This window comes from Acomys russatus, chromosome 13 (assembly GCF_903995435.1).
Source record: "Acomys russatus chromosome 13, mAcoRus1.1, whole genome shotgun sequence".
NCBI classification, from domain to species: domain Eukaryota; kingdom Metazoa; phylum Chordata; class Mammalia; order Rodentia; family Muridae; genus Acomys; species Acomys russatus.
Genome location: NC_067149.1, coordinates 47,024,202 through 47,040,393, shown reverse-complemented (window position 1 = coordinate 47,040,393; position 16,192 = coordinate 47,024,202). Strand labels below are relative to the sequence as shown.

Genomic DNA, 16,192 nt, shown 5'->3' with positions numbered 1-16,192 from the left:
ATATTACTTATTACAATATTCGGTTTCATTTATAAACATGATTTTATATATCCTCCAAAATTAAAACTAAAGTTTTGATTAAGTATTACATTTTCTCTTGGTGCTGCAGTTTCACTGTTGTTTGAGCTTGACTTTTCAATTTGAATTTTCCACCCCTGCTTCCCTAGTGTAGGGATTAAAGTTGGTGATGGAATTGTATTATTGCTTGACGTGGCTAGATTTTGTGCTGTGCTGTTCCACCTTTCCTTTGATGGAAGAGTGAGGACATCTGTTGGGCAAGCTGTAAATTACATGCTATATTTGGGCTTGGATACTTGGAGTTATAATAACCCTTGCAGGTGATTGCTATACAGCAAACTCTGAGAGCTAAACCACGATTTCCAGTGTCTTGATAGAGAATATTGATTGGTTATGGAATTTTAAGCAAATCTTTATTTCTGTGTGTACAAAGCATGGCAACTCAATAATATATTTTAGACCTCGATTTCTTTCTTTAAAATATTGGCAGGTGTTTGCCTTTTTTTGGGTGTAGGGTTTTATTTTTTAAGATGAGGTCTGACTATTTAGCCCAGGCTCACCTGGCACTTTCTATATAGACTTGGCTGGCCTTCAACTCATAGAGATCCAGCTGCTCCTGCCTCCCTAGTGTAGGGTTAAAGGTTTGTCTAATCATACCAGGCTATACTTTCTTGTAATGAATTAGCCATTTTGTTTGCCTGACTTTCGTTTTGTTTTCTATAATGTCTTAATCCAAGTCTTGTTAGTATAGCTTTTCACCTGTTAGGGTTTATAAAAATGTTCATGGTTTAAAGTGCTAATATTTTATAGATTCTAGGCTATGAATTCTGAATTTTGGCTAGCATATTTAAGAAGTGTCTGTGAGCTTTCTTGGCAGTTGGAAGTTATAAGAGTAAAAAAGCAATAGAGATGTGTAGAGAAAGAAATAGACATTGGACTGTGATATGTCTTAGTGGGTTTAATTTCAACATTGCATAAACCAGTGGGAAGTGGAGGCAGGAGGATCAGGAATTCAACTGTCATCTGTGTCTACATAGAGAAATCAAGACCAACCTGCTCCATATGAGACCCTTTCTCAAAGAGGAAGATAATAGATAGTGAATAGAAGTTAGAATAAAAAATAATTCCAGTATTAATATGTTTGATCTTTTGTAGTGAATTTGGAAAACAAGGACAGTTACGTACCTTGTTTATTCAGATATTTCCTCTTGCTCTTGTTTTGATTGTTCATTTTCCTCATTTTTATTTTGTCAAGAAGATAGGTTTTCTCAGTACAGTGCAGCTGCGAGAGATGGTAAAGGTCTCTGGAATGAGAGGAGGTACTAACCAAGTAGTTGGGAGTAGTCCGGAGTCTTTCCATTTCCTTCTTTCCTTCTCCTCTGTGACTGCAGCACAGTAATCTAGACCTTGTATGAACGATTGACTCTGAGGGGACCTGACAAACATTTGACCTAAGAGCAATGAGGGAGGAAACCTGAAATTTGAAAAGAAGAGAAACTTCAGACTTTCAAGTGCTACTTTGAGTCATAAGTGCTTCTTTCTTTCAGTCGTGTTAATAAAAAAAAGCATATTTTTATGGCATTGGGGATTGGACATAGGACCTTGCACATAGGCCAAAGGCTGTAGTGTTAATTCACTGTCATCATCATTATTATTATAGTTATTATTATTTTATGGTTGTAGAGATTGAACCTAGGACCTGATGCATGCTAGTGCATCTACCAATGAGCTAAATCCCCAGCTTCTTTCTTTCTTTCTTTCGTTCATTCATTCATCCATGTTTTTAAGACAGGCTTTCTCTGTGTAGCCTTAGCTGTCCTGGACTCATTTTGTAAACCAAGCTGTCTTCAAACTCACAGCAATCCACCTGCCTCTGCCTCCAGAGGCTGGGATTAAAGGCATGCGCTACCATGCCTGACCATATTTACTTTTAAAATGAGAGAAACTACTCAGGAAAGAAGCATAAATTGTTCCTAATTTGTTCTCAAACTTGAGGCTGTCCATTATTTCATAAATTATAGGCAATAACATATTTCCTATTTACATTAGAGACTGTGATGCTATTAGGAAATTAAAATAATTATCCCACATATATAAATTAAATATATGTATATATATATCTACCCATATATTTTTAAAAATAAAAATCCCATATATTTTAAAGGCAGGGTCTCCCTGTGTCGATAGGTAGACTCTGAACTCACAGAGATCCTACTGCCTTTGCCTCTTGAATGCTGAGATTAAAGGGATGAGCCGCAATGCTTGGCTTCTACTCATAATTTGTATTTTTCTTTCTCTTTCTTTTTCCTCTTCCTACCTTTTCCCTCCTGTTCTCTTCCTCTCCCCTTTCTTCCTTTTGTTTCCCATTTCTTTCTCTTTCCCTCTTCCCCTTTCCTTCCTTTTTTCTCCTCTCCCTGTCTCCTCCTTTTCTTTCCCTCCCTCCCTTATCTTCCCCCTTTCCTCCTCTTTTCTTTCCTGCCTTGATTCCTGTTCTTTGTCCTGTCCTATTTCCTTGTGTAGTCCAGTCAAATTCTCCATAGTCTTGGTCTCAGCTTACTGAGCAGGAATTACAAGTGTACAGACCATGCTCAAGTCCTTTTGTGAGTGTGTGTGTGTGTGTATTATGTATTATATACCCAAAGGCCAGCCTCAGGTGTTGCTCCTTAGGAGCTGTCACCTTTTTTTTTTTTTTTTTTTTTTTTTTTTTTTTCTTTTTTTTCTTTTTTTCCTATTATTTTGTTTGCATTGTTTTTGGAGGCAGAATCTTTCTAGTTCTGGCTGTTCTCAAACTGGCTCTGTAGGACCAAGCGAGGCTTGAACTCAGAGATCTGCCTGCCTTTGCCTCACAAGCGCTGGCAAATAAAGGTGTGTGCCACCATCCCCAGCGTCTTTGTTTTTTGAGACAGACTCTTTCTCTGATCTGGAACTTGCTGAGTAGGCTAGGCTCTATATGAGTTCTGGGATTGTATTTAGATCCTTAAGCTTGCATAGGAAACACTTTACTAACTGATCTAGCTATCTCTCCAGTCCCTAAGGTATATTTGCTTTTAAATGAAAAATTTCAGTCAATAGGGATGAAATGAAGTGAGCAAATAGTACATTCTTCTTACACTTGTTTGAATAGTAATTTAGTTCTATTTCCAGAGACTCTCCCATTATTTACAGTGCATGTGTGAACCTGAGGTTTGATATGCTCAGTGGGAAAGAGGAGTTTGTCATCCCACTGAATACAAGATGTGTTCATAATGAGCTTTAATGTGCAGACCTGTGAGTAGAAATGTGCTGTGGTAGGGTTTCCGGTATTTCAATGGGAAAGCTTTATGCCTGTGAGTGAACTAGAGTGCATTCTGGCCACGTCCTTATTATACATGTAGGAGGATCTTTTTCCCCCCTCGAGATAGGGTTTCTCTCTGTAGCCTTGGCTGTCTTAGACTCCCTTTATAGACCAGGTTGGCTTGGAACTCACAAAGATTCCCCTGCCTCTGCCTTCTGAGTTCTAAGATTAAAGACGTGCCACATCCAGCATGTAGGAGGATCTTTAAAATTTGAATAGTTTGGTTTTCTTTATATTTTCTTTGCCTATATGCTAGAGTTTAAAAATAAAATTAAAATAGTTTACCACAAAAAGGACCATTTTGAAACTAGATAATGGGGAAGAGATGCCATCAAATTAGTTAAACACCTAAATTATGAAATACTCTAAAGAAATTCAGATTCAACACTTTCAAATATAAAGCACTAAATAAATGTAGGCATAGATTTTAGCCTTTTATTGTATGTGAAACTTGTTTATCATTTATATAGTTCATTTTATGTTCTAAAATCTTACACTTGTTGCGCAAACATCATTAATCTCTATATATTCAACTGAGCAACTTGAGTACAGTGCGGGGACTATAGCTTATGAACAATCTACAACTAGTAAGCTTGTTTTAATGCAGGTGGGAGATTAATCCTGACTGAATGATGTATTTAATTGTTGGGATGGAAAAAAAGAGGTGAATTCAATAGATTCTAAAACCTAAATACATACTATAGACAGTGCTTTGAATCCGCTAGGGATGTAGCTCAGTGGGAGACCGGTTGCTTATCATACGCAAGTCCCTGAGGTTGACCCCAGCACCTCAAAATAATAGTATAAACAGTTATGTAGCATAAGGAATTATGAACTATGATCCCTTCTAACCACCACCACTCCAGTGTTCTTCATGTATCGTCACTGTCAGAACCTCTTTTCTCCCTCTAAGAACAACTGCCATGTTGGCTTTTATGATCACTCTTTTGTTTTTTTTTACTAAATTTACCATGCCTCTATTTCTAATATTAAAACATTGTCACATTTATGTATTTAGATTAATATCATCTTAGTGCCAGAAAATATCATGGCTTAGTTTCATTCATTTTTTTAAAGAAACATTTCTTAATGATTTCTCTTTCTTTCTTTCTTTCTTCCTTCCTTTCTTTAAGTGCATTGGTATTTTCACTACATGGATGTTCCTGGGAGGGTTTTGGATCTCCTAGAAGTGGAGTTACCTGCTGTGTGGGTACTGGGGATAGAACCAGGATCCTCAGAAAGACCAGCCAGTGCTCTTAACCTCTCAGCCATCTCCCCAACCCCCCTTTAAAAATGTTCAGTTATCTTTTTAGAAATGGTTTTGTGTAGTCCATTTTGTGTTGAGTTCCCTGCATACTAGAGACTGGACTTGAACTTTTTTTTGTTTGTTTGTTTGTTTGTTTGTTTGTTTGTTTGTTTTGAGTCAGGGTTTCTCTGTGTAGTTCTGGCTGTTCTGGACTCACTTTGTAGACCAGGTTGATCTCAAACTCAGTGATCCGCCTGCCTCTGCCTCTCGGGTGCTGGGATTATAGTAGTGCGCCACCACCTCCGGCTTAGACTTGAAGTGGTAATCTCCTGCCTCTCTTCCCAGTCTTATGTATCCAACTGAGGACTGCCAGGGGCCTTGCACACTAGTCTTGCACACTACCAACTGAGCTGTATTTTCGACTCTGTTTTTCTTTTTCTTTTTTTTTTTTTTAATTTTTTTTATTAATTCTTGTTACATCTCAATGTTTATCCCATCCTTGTATCCTCCCATTCTCCCCCCCCCCCCATTTTCCCCTTATTCCCCTCCCCTATGATTGTTCCTGGGAGGGATTACCTCCCCCTGTATATGCTCATAGGGTATCAAGTCTCTTCTTGGCAACCTGCTGTCCTTCCTCTGAGTGCCACCAGGTCTCCCCCTCCAGGGGACATGGTCAAATGTGAGGCACCAGAGTATGTGAGAAAGACAGATCCCACTCTCCACTCCACTGTGGAGAATGTTCTGACCATTAGCTAGATCTGGGAAGGGGTTTAAAGTTTACCGCCTGTATTGTCCTTGGCTGGTGCCTTAGTTTGAGCGGGACCCTTGGGCCCAAATCTGCCTATCATAATGTTCTACTTGTAGGTTTCTAGGACCCTCTGGATCCTTCTACTTTGCTGTTCTCCCATGCTTCTCTCATTTAGAGTCCCAATAGGATGTCCTCCCCTCTGTCCCAGTTTCCTGGTAAGTAAAGGCTTTCGTGGGACATGCCCCTTGGGCTAGTATGCAGATATAAGTGAGTATATACCATTTGATTCTTTCTGCTTCTGGGTTAACTCACTCATTATGATCATTTTTAGCTCAATTCAACTCTGTTTTTCAAAAGTACATAAATTACTAATGATAGATTTAGTCTTCCATGTGCAATGTAGTTACTTCTTAGCTTACTGGCTAGAATAATAGTTCCATTATGTTTGTAATTTTGGTGTATGTGTTGATTGAATATACTCTTATACAGAAACAGAGCGTGTGAGAGAATGAATAATTAAATAAGTTTTTAAAAAGAGATGTCAGGACAGTGTTTCATTAAGGAAGACACCAGAACTTGGACACCTTATAATGACATATCCATTATGCCAACACTATAACAAATCACAATTACTAAACACACAAAACAGGAAAATAAGCCTATTATAGGAGACAAACATTTTTTTTTATTTCTTTTTACCAAAGATTTAAAAAAGATATCCTGGCATAGTAATTTTATCCCAGCTGTCTTTAGTGTGTATCTATAAACCACATGGACAGTTTTGTTTAAACATAATCACATCATATAGCTAATCCACCTAAAATATTTAAGAGACATTTGAGCTATGGACAGATGGAAATGAAGTGTTCACATAGTATGGGGGAAGGGAGAGAGTTCAACAGCCCAACCCTATTTGGGGCTCAGCTAGTTGTCTGGTGTGACTGAAGTACAGCGATTAAGGGAAGTGGGGAAGACATGAAGGTTTATAGTCTCTCAAGAAAACATGTCACATGGGGGGGGGAGCCTTGACAGAGTTTTGAGTGTTGGAGTGTTGGGATTAACTAAGGTTTTTTTTTTTTTTTTTTTTTCTTTAAGATGTTTTTATTTTATGTATGAGTACTCTATCTTCATTTATACCTGCAGGCCAGAAGAGGGCACCAGATCTCGTTATCGATGTGTGGTTGCTGGGCATTAAACTCAAGCCCTCTGGAAGAGCAAACAGTGCTCTTAATCTCTGAACCATCTCTCTAGCCCTCAACTTAGTTTTTAAAGGAGTGTTTTGAGAAGGTGCAGTAAGGAAGGCACGTTGTTAATGAGAGGTGTGGTTTTTTTGTTTTTGTTTTTGTTTTTTTGATGGCTCATTAGGCGGTGGTATTAAAAATGTAAGAATGTATTTGGATTTTGGGCTTTTTTGAAGGCATATCTAAGTAGATTTCCTGACTTTGGCTTCAGAGAGACTGGAAGCTATGAATGGCTGCATGTGTGATACAGGTTTTGGATGCTAGTCTTGGGAAAATAGCTTTTGAAATGTTTGTTACCTATGTAAGTATGATGTCTGGTTGAAAACCCAAGGTTAGAGTTAGTAACAGTTGTAGCAGAAAGGGCAGTGTCCACTAATAAAGATCGAGTCTGTCTGCCCGTAAATGCTTTAACCAGAGTTTTTTCAGGTTCTGGGGTTTGTGGGAGTTTGGAACAATTTCATAGACGTCAGCAACTGAGCACTTTTGATCAGAAATGCTCTAAACAAACAAACAAACAAAAAAAAAACAAAAAACAAAACAAAAAAAAAGAAAAGAAAGAAATGAATATAGTGTGAAAATTTTTTTGAAAAAGCTTTTGTTCTGTAATTTTTATTTGATGTGTATTGGTGTTTTGCCTGTATGTGTGTCTGTGTGAGGTCCTTGGATCCCCTAGAATTGGAGTTACAGACAGTTGTGGGTGCTGGGGATTGAACTCAGGTCCTTCTTGAAAAGCAGCCAGTGCTCTTAATCGCTGAGCCATGTCTATAGTCCTGTTGTGTAAGAATTTTAGGTAAAGTTAATCAGTGAGCTTCCTGGTCAGGCAACAGTGAGTAAATTAGATGAAAGATATAAGCAAAACTTGAAGTGTAGTCTTTCATTATTTTTAAGCATTGTTCATATGGAGTACTCCACTCTGTCATAGCGGGGGTATTCCAGATTTCCTCATTAGCACTAACTAATTCAAAGACAGCCACAAATCTGACAAGAGAATTGTCTGAGGTTGTTGATAACTTTTGAATGAACCTTGGAAACTCTTAACATCCTTCCTATCTACCTATTTATTTATTTGTCCAGAGTTGTTTGTTTGTTTGTTTTTGGAGATAGGGTCTCACTGTGTAGCTCTTGATGTCCTGGAACTTACTATATAGACCAGCCTGACATCAAACGCACAGAGACCTGCTTGCCTCTGTTTCGCTTTATAGCTTGCTCAGAACCCAGGACTACCAGTCTGGGGTGGCCTGATCCCTCCCATATCAAACAGTGTTTAAAAAATGCCCTATATGGGAGCTGGAGAGATCACTCAGAGCTTAAGAGCACTCTTCCAGAGGTCCTGAGTTCAATTCCCACAACTACAGGGTGGCTCATAACATCCTATAATGAGATCTTGTGGCCTCTTCTGGTGAGCAGGCACACACGCAGACAGGACATTGTATACATATTAAATAGATAAATAAATCTTTAAAAAAAAAAAATGCCCTATAGCCTTGCCTACAGCCTGATCTTATGAAAGTGTTTTCTCAGTTGAGGCTCCTTCTTCTCCAATGACTCTAGCTTATGCCACGCTGGCATAAAACCAGTAATCATAGCCGACCTCTTGTCGGCCTGACACCCAACACATCACTGGTAAATCACCACCTTTCCTTTCTCATTCATCCCCAAGATCCACAATATCAAACATTTTACAAACTTAGAATTCGACAAATTCAAACACTTTAAAAATTTAGTCTTTTTGCAATATCTAGTCTCTTTTAAAAAAGAGTGCTGGAACTAAAGACATATGCTACCATGCCTAGCCTCCTTTCTTCCTATCTTAAACTCATTAAACTTTGGATTTAAAAAGCTGTCTTATGACATTTTCTGATTTTGAACTACACAGAAACTTGTCCACCAGTCTTTTTCTGTCTCCCTGGAGTCCCACTGAGGTTTTCATCATCTGTAACTAGGTGGTTGTTACTCTGGAGGTAGGTGCTGTAGGAAAGATGTTGTCAGCAGAGGTTATTCCAGTCTGTGCACTGCAGGCTGGTTGTGGTGGCCTTCATTTCTTCTTTTTAAAAGGGAATCTTTTCTAGCTGCCCCTTTTAGATCACTTGCAGTGTTGGTTTCATGTCTTACTGACATATCAATCTGGTGATGTACAGTAGCCTCCACTGTTGGTATTGCTATGCCTGATTTTAAATAACGGTCTATTCAGAGCTAGGGAACCTTCAGGGTGTATATTGAATCATCTGGATTCCCTGATCCACAGGTAAGGTTTGTGACAAAGGAAGGGCCCATTTACCACAGAGGTTGGCTGGGTGTGTTGGTACCTGTCTTTAATACCAGTACTTGGGAGGCAGAAGCAGAGGATCTGGTGGATTTCTGTAAGTTCAAGGCCAGCCAGGTATACATATTGAGGTCCAGGCCAGCCAGCGCTGTGAAGTGAGACCAAAAGAGGCATGAGCATTAAAGCCAGGCACTGACTCTCTTCTACTTCTGTTTAGGAGATGCACCGGAGATTCGAGAATGCTCCTGATTCTGCCAAGACAAAAGCCTTGCAAACTGTTATTGAGATGAAGGTAAGTGAGACTCTCGTGAGGAATCTTGGAGTTTCCTTTCATTCTTAAATGGTTCGACCCTTTCCTCCTGTGTTGAAGGTAGTATCAATACTTTGCTCAACTGGGAGACTGAAAGGAAATTGTAAAACTTAGTGAAACAGGATGTTAAGTTTCCTTTTCTGATAGCTGTTGGACGTAATTCAAACGAGACCAAAAAGAGTCTTTAAATCAAGTGCCCAGCTTCATAAAGCAGAGAAGGGATTGCTAGGCAAGAGGAAGGGAGACTAGTGAGGAGGAGCATGACAGAAGAAGGCAGCAGGGATACGCATGGTCAGATTATGTTTATGCTCAAAAGTGGCACACTGAAGAGAGAAGCTATGGAAAATAAAATATCTTGGCCTGTAGGGATAGCTGTCAGTAAAAGGTTTGCTGGGCACCTGAGCTGGATCCCTAGAACCTATGTAGAAAAGCTGAGCTTGTTGGCGTTTGTTTGTAACTTCAGCACTGAAGAGAGGGGCAGGGAGCTCCCTGGAGCTTCCTGGCTGGCCAGGCTCTCCTACTTGCCCAGCTCCAGGCCAGTGAGATACTTTTGCCTCACAAAACAGAGTGGATAGTGCTTAAGGAACAAACAGCATTGGAGTTTGTCCTCTGACCTCTGCATGCATACACTCACATGAACATGCATGTGCACACACAGAAAAAAAAAACTCTGCAACCTCTTCCTTATCCTCCCCTCCTCCTCCTCCCCTTCCTCCCTCTCTCCTCTTCCTCCCCTCCCTCCTCTTCTTCCTCCTCCTCTTCCTTCTCCCCTTCTTCCTCCTCTTCTCTTCCTCAAGACAGGTTTTCTCTGTGTAGCCCTTGCTATCCTGGAACTACCTCTGCAGACCAGGTTGGCTTTGAACTCACAGAGATCCTCCTGCCTCTGCCTGGGATTAAAGCCATGGACCACCACCACCCAACAAGAAAACCTTTTTTGTTTTGTTTTTTAAGACAAGTTTTCTCTGTGCAGCAGCCCTAGCTGTCCTGGAACTATCCTTTGTAGACCAGGCTGGCCTTGAACTCACAGAGATCTGCCTGCCTCTGCCTCCCTGAGTGCTGGGATTAAAGGATGCGCCACCTCTTCTTCATGTTAGGATCCCTCTTAATGTTGACAGGTCTACCCTGAGATAGTTCAGGGTAATTAGATCCTTCAGCAAGGTCCAGGCTTGCATGGGGGAGTGAGGCAACCTTTGGAATTGGAGATGTGGGAAATATCTCAAAGTGTAGATCGCACAATGCTTATGTTAGGAGTGGCTGACAGTGATACGGGATCAAGGCTTGGAAGTAGAGTGAGACAGTCAAAGGGAACCTACCTGCTTATTTCACATAAGAGTGCAAAACCTGATTGGGAGAGCTGTCCTTACATTACCCAGGCTTGGTACCATGGGTTTATGCTAGAATGAGGTATACTAGCAAGGATTAGTTGTCCAACCTGATTTCAAAGAATAGACCGGTAGATTTTTCCCTGGGCAATCCATGTTTGCCTTGAGGTTTTCACAGCTGCTGTAATAGTCTTTTCTAGAAAGAAGTGTTTGTGCTGTATGTTTGATAGTGAATTGATTTTATCCTGTGTTGCTGTTATGGGTGGGGAATAAGTCAGGCTTTGAGGAAGGGCCCTGTGGAAGCTGTACAGGGGGTCTGCTGTGGGTGTGCAGAGCTGTGCTAGACAGAGACACACTTGCTTTTCCTATCTGCTCATTCCTTCTTGTTGCTCCTGGCTGTGGGCATGGCAGATCTTACATTTGACTCTTAGCTCTTTGTATTCATCTGGTGTTTTAGTTCAGCTTGGTTCAGTTTAAAGAGACTAAGTCCTGGTACTTGCAGCAATTTTAATATTAATCTTAAAAGTAAATTTCAGATACCACAATTGAAGTGGAGCCTATGGGCAAGGCTAAGATACCTCTTTCCCATCAGCTCCCAAAACTGGAAAATTGCTGGTTGAAGTTGTTTCATGACAGGTCCTTAGGTTTTATCTTTCTGGTTTAGGAATTACGATAGCCCACGTGGCCAACCAAGACATCTTTGATGGGGAAAAAAAAAAAAAAAAGGAAGTCAGTTTTAAAATTCTATCGCAAAATGTTCTAAGGCTCCAAATAAAATGAAGCTGTACTTAACTTATATTCTTTAAAGTTTCTATTTCTTAGGCAAATAAGCGTGTTTAATTATAGATACAAACTTATTTCTTGTAGCCATTTTGCTATCATTAATAATACATGAAGTAAGTTGAGGATTAGTTAGATGTCACAAACAAATCAAGAAATTGAGATTAGAAAAATACAGCACTAGAAGTTGGTATTTGCAGTAATGGTTTACAAGAACAATATTTTATTATTTAATTATTTTTTGACGTGGGAGGGTGCCTTACTATGTTGCCTAGGCTATCCCTGAACTATTCAAGTGTCCTTTTATTGTCTCATTCTTAATACCCAGGACTGTAGATATGTGCCATGGAAACTACTGATTTTTAAAACATGTAGATATTTCAGATGTATGCCAGAAGTACAGAGAATAAGATTTCTAAGATATAAAAAGTAACTGTTAATATAATTATTCACTCTTGAATTTTTCTGCAATTGGAATACTACATAATTATTGTTTATATAATTATAAACTTTACTGGACAATTCTTTCAAAGTTGTATTTTCTTATTTATTGTCAGAAGTATGCCCCCTAGAGGTCACTAGGTAAAGTGATGAAGCATTAGAACTTCCAAAGTCTTTACTGTTAATATAACAACCCTCCCTCCCCCTACTAGAAACTTCTTGATAATAAAGTACAAAGAACCTTTAGCCATTTTTCCATTACTTCTGCCTCCTTGGTTAATTATGTCTGCCTGAGTTGAAACAGTCTATAACTAGAGGAAGAAAGAGGAGGCTCCCTCCCTCCATGTGCCCCAGCAGCAGGCCGGCTGTATATTTATCATTGTAAAATTCAGCACTTTGAGAGACCCAGTTACTCAGCCACTTTTAATATTTGTAAATAGTTTAATGCTCAACTCTTCCATTGTTTCTAGGATTCAAAAATTTCTTCCATGGAGCGTGGCCTTCGAGACCTGGAAGAAGAAATTCAGATGCTGAAATCAAATGGGGCTTTGAGTACTGAAGAGCGGGAGGAAGAAATGAAACAAATGGAAGTGTATAGGAGCCACTCTAAATTTATGAAAAATAAGGTATGGAACAGATACTTTAGTTCCCAGAAGCTTGAAGAAGCTTGAAAATTTTATACATCCATTTTCAGGTTATGATGGTAAAGATGTGCTGTATGTTTTATTAGACTTTAGAGAAGCTTTGTTGTTGCTTTTTTCTCCCACATAGAAACGTCCTAGAATTAAAGTCATTGAAGAATTATTGGTATCATTTAGTTTATTTCAGTCTTTTATTTAAATAAGAATTGTTTGATGTGACTAAGGACATGTTGTTACAGTTTAAATTTTCATTTCTGTAAGAACTTCCATGATGGAACTTTGTTCAGATGAGTTTTTCTTAACTGTATGAGATAACTCATTCTCTACCTCTTCTTAGGAAGTATTTTATGTCAAACCCCTGAGAGGTTTTTTTTTTTTTTTTTTTTTTTTTTTAAGCAAGTTAAATACTTCTCTTTTAAACAAGTCCCAAGAATGAAACACCTTTGCTCTCTCCCTTAGAGAGCTTCATTTGCCACTAGGTTTGTTGTTTTCTATGTGCTCCTCAGACATGTGTGCAGTAAGGCCAGCATGGAGGCCTACCAATGTGGCCTGAAATAAGCCACAACGTTCTTTCTTCAGATCCAAAGTCATTTAGCCTGTACTTTGATTTTTATAAACTATTTAAATATAATTGACGAGTTTGGTTTATTGTGGTTATGAATTTTTTTGTTTGTTTAATTAAAAGTCATAATTGTAAAAATTTGAACATGCTGTCACATGCCCGCAGTCCCAGTACTTAGTAGACAGAAACAGCTGGACTGCTGCAACTTGGAGGCCAATCTAGTCTACATAATGATTTTTAGGCTAGCCAGGGCTATATAGTGAGGCTCTTGTCTCAAAATAAACAAATATACAAATAAATAATTTAAAAAAAAATTTTAGCTAGAAAAGTATTACCTACTATATTTCACATATGTGTACAGCAAGTGTATTCTTTAGTTCCTTGGAACTGAAGACTGAAATACTCCCCATAGCTGACTGTCAAGGAATGACACAGGTGTGATTCCCTACCCTGTTTAGGCTTTTTGTGGTGTCTGTATCAGGCATCTGTCTATAGAATTTTCTTCTATTACTAAGGAGTCTATTATTGGTTATTTATACTAATCATATGTTAATTTGAAGCTAAAAAAATTGATGTGTTAGCTTGGATTTTCTCCCTGAATTTAGGACAAAATATACTGTATTATATAATCTATATTATACTTTCTTTTTGATAATAAGCACATTTCAGTTCATTTAGAAAAAGTTTGTGAGATAGAAACACTATATGCCTTTGAAAATTGAATTAGGGGAACAGATTTGATAATTGTGTGTAAGTGATTGTTATTTCAGAGGTCACTGTGGATCAAAATCAGATAATATGAAGACCTGAATTGGCACATGAGTGAAAAACAATAACAATGTCGTGACAGGTAGAGCAACTGAAGGAGGAACTAAGTTCGAAAGAGGCTCAAGGGGAGGAGCTGAAAAAGAGAGCGGCTGGTCTTCAGTCTGAGGTCTTTGCAGTAAGATTTACCTCTTTGTGTGCAGTGATCCCACAGTGGGACCCTGCTGGCTCTGGCTTCTGGGTGGCTTACACTTTCACTCTCTATATGGATGGCAGCTCTGCCCATTCTTAGCACTAACCAGCCTGCTCTGCTCTTTTAACCGACATCTGTTCACCAGTTTGACCCACATGTCACTTGTGCACACTGATTCACATTATTCTGGAAGCCCTGCACTGGCTCTTTATTGTTTTGCTGCTCTATGGATGGTATTTCAGAGTTCCCTTCCTCATCCCCTTGTTGACTAGATCCATGTTGATTTATATGGATGGTCTTTCCCTCCAGTCTCAGGTACAGCAATATGCAGACGTCACTAGGCCCAGCACCTACAACATACCTGCATTTGAACTTCTTGAGAAAAGTATTTTATTCTACATGGAGACATTATCTTTAAGTTTATTAGGAGGCTTTGCAAGAAATGTTGTTTTCTTTAGGACAGGTGTATAGGGAGTGATTAGCCTATTTAAAGTTATCTGGTAATTTAGAATTAGTGTGGTATTTATTTTAAATGACTCTGCTTACAGGCTTCTGTATGAACTTAAAACTGCATTTCAAAGCATTCTGATAAATAATAATAAAGTGATTACCACTTTCATAGTTATTAGAAGCATCTTATAACCTGCTGGGGTGACCTACAGTAACTTACAGATGGGAAAACTCGGGTAACATGATGTCCCGGAAAATGGAGCTAGTAAGAGGCCAGGTCTGATTTACACCAGCATCTGGTTCTAGAGTGTTACTAGTAATTTCTTCATTCTCTGATCTGTGTTGTCCATGCACACCGTCCTCAAATTCTCAAAGATAAATGAGAGAGCTACTCTGGAGGAGCTGAGTAAGCCTGGAATGCAGTGTTAAAAATACATGTTGCAAATTTGATATCCTTTCTATTTGTGGCTCAGCTTGTATTGTAGGTTAAAAAGTAGAATACTAAATTTGGAAACGATCTAATTTGGGTTATAGTGTTAATGTATGTTGTCTGGAGGGGAAACTGGTATGTAACATTCTTTCTTTTTTCTTAGCCACTATTACTTATTTATGTGTCTCAGACAGCAGGCCAAGTACATATCTTACATTATGTTATTGAATTCCAACAGTATGATGCTTTGGTATAATTTCTCTATTGCCAGCTAAAGAAGTAATGTTACTGCTGTCTTCAGCAACTAGCTGCCACCACGTGTTCCTTACCTGGTTCTCTCTCCTGGGCATTCTAGAAGGAAGATTTGTGTATCTTAAGTTTTTCTTCTGTTTAAACTGTTTTCTTCTCTTCCTCAGTCTTTAAGGGTCTCTAGAGCAGCTTGTAAAGCTCAGTCAATAATGCACATGGCAGGGAAATGTCAGCCCTGTGCAACACTGAAATCTCTCTCTACTATGTGTATTTTGGAATTTGAGAAAGGACCTTAGTATGTAGACCAGTCATCAAAGTTGTGATTCTGCCTGAGCCTCCTTAGCATTGGGATTTTTGGATGTGTACCTCCATGCCTGACTTCTGTTTATTTTTGACCCAGAAATTTGGATACCTTTAAGCCTTAGTTCTTTGCTGAGAAAATAGTAATATTTTCAGTATTCTGGGTACTTATTTATCGAGCAAATATGTTTTTAGTTTAATCTGTCTATTATGGAAGGAATAACACTGATATGTGTTCTTGTTGTTTATAAAGGGATAGTGTGAGTGGCCGTAAGTATTTGCATAGAATAAGCACGTACAATATACAAACCATTACTGTATCGGTAAGTAAAGTTATCTAGTGTATATAAAAATGCCTATCCTATTGAAAAAGAAGGCTAAATTGTTTTTAAGTGCTTCTTAAAAGTCTGATTGGTTTCTCTCTTTTTTTTTTGTTCTGGTGTATCAAATGTAGGGTCTTATACATGTTAGGACAGAGCTCTTCCATTGACGCATGTTCCCAAACTAAAAGTCTAATTTTAAAGTAAACTTTCTTCTTACGAAAAAAAAATTTTTTTTAAAGAGCCTTTTTTTCTTAAGATTAATGGTGGCGCACACCTTTAATCCCAACACTCAGGAGGCAGAGGCAGGCGGATCTCTGTGAGTTCAAGGCCAGCCTGGTCTACAAAGTGAGTCCAGGACAGCTAAGGCTAACATAGAGAAACCCTGTCTCAAAAAACAAAACAGAAAATTTATGTAGTAAAATACTTTAGAGATACTTTAGAAAACTTTAAATACTCAGTTTTCTAAAACTCAAAGAATTTTGTTTCACCTGCCATGAAAATTGATGGCTTACTTATTACTGTGTTTATGTTCAGTAGTTAATCTGTCTTGTAGTCACTTCCTGGGTGGTAAGCCTA

At 38.7% G+C, this 16,192-nt stretch overlaps 1 protein-coding gene across 10 annotated transcripts in view; it reads left to right on the top strand.

The window, feature by feature from the left end:
• Positions 1-16,192, top strand: part of Erc1 (ELKS/RAB6-interacting/CAST family member 1) — a 259,649-nt gene that overhangs the window by 47,895 nt on the left and 195,562 nt on the right. For 4 of the 10 annotated variants that reach the window (XM_051155233.1, XM_051155228.1, XM_051155229.1 and 1 more), the window contains exons 4-6: positions 9,068-9,142; positions 12,174-12,329; positions 13,757-13,849. In XM_051155233.1, the coding sequence (XP_051011190.1) occupies positions 9,068-9,142; positions 12,174-12,329; positions 13,757-13,849 (324 nt within the window). The remainder of the gene's footprint in view (positions 1-9,067; positions 9,143-12,173; positions 12,330-13,756; positions 13,850-16,192) is intronic. The other 6 variants (XM_051155234.1, XM_051155232.1, XM_051155238.1 and 3 more) reach the window with 2 other exon arrangements.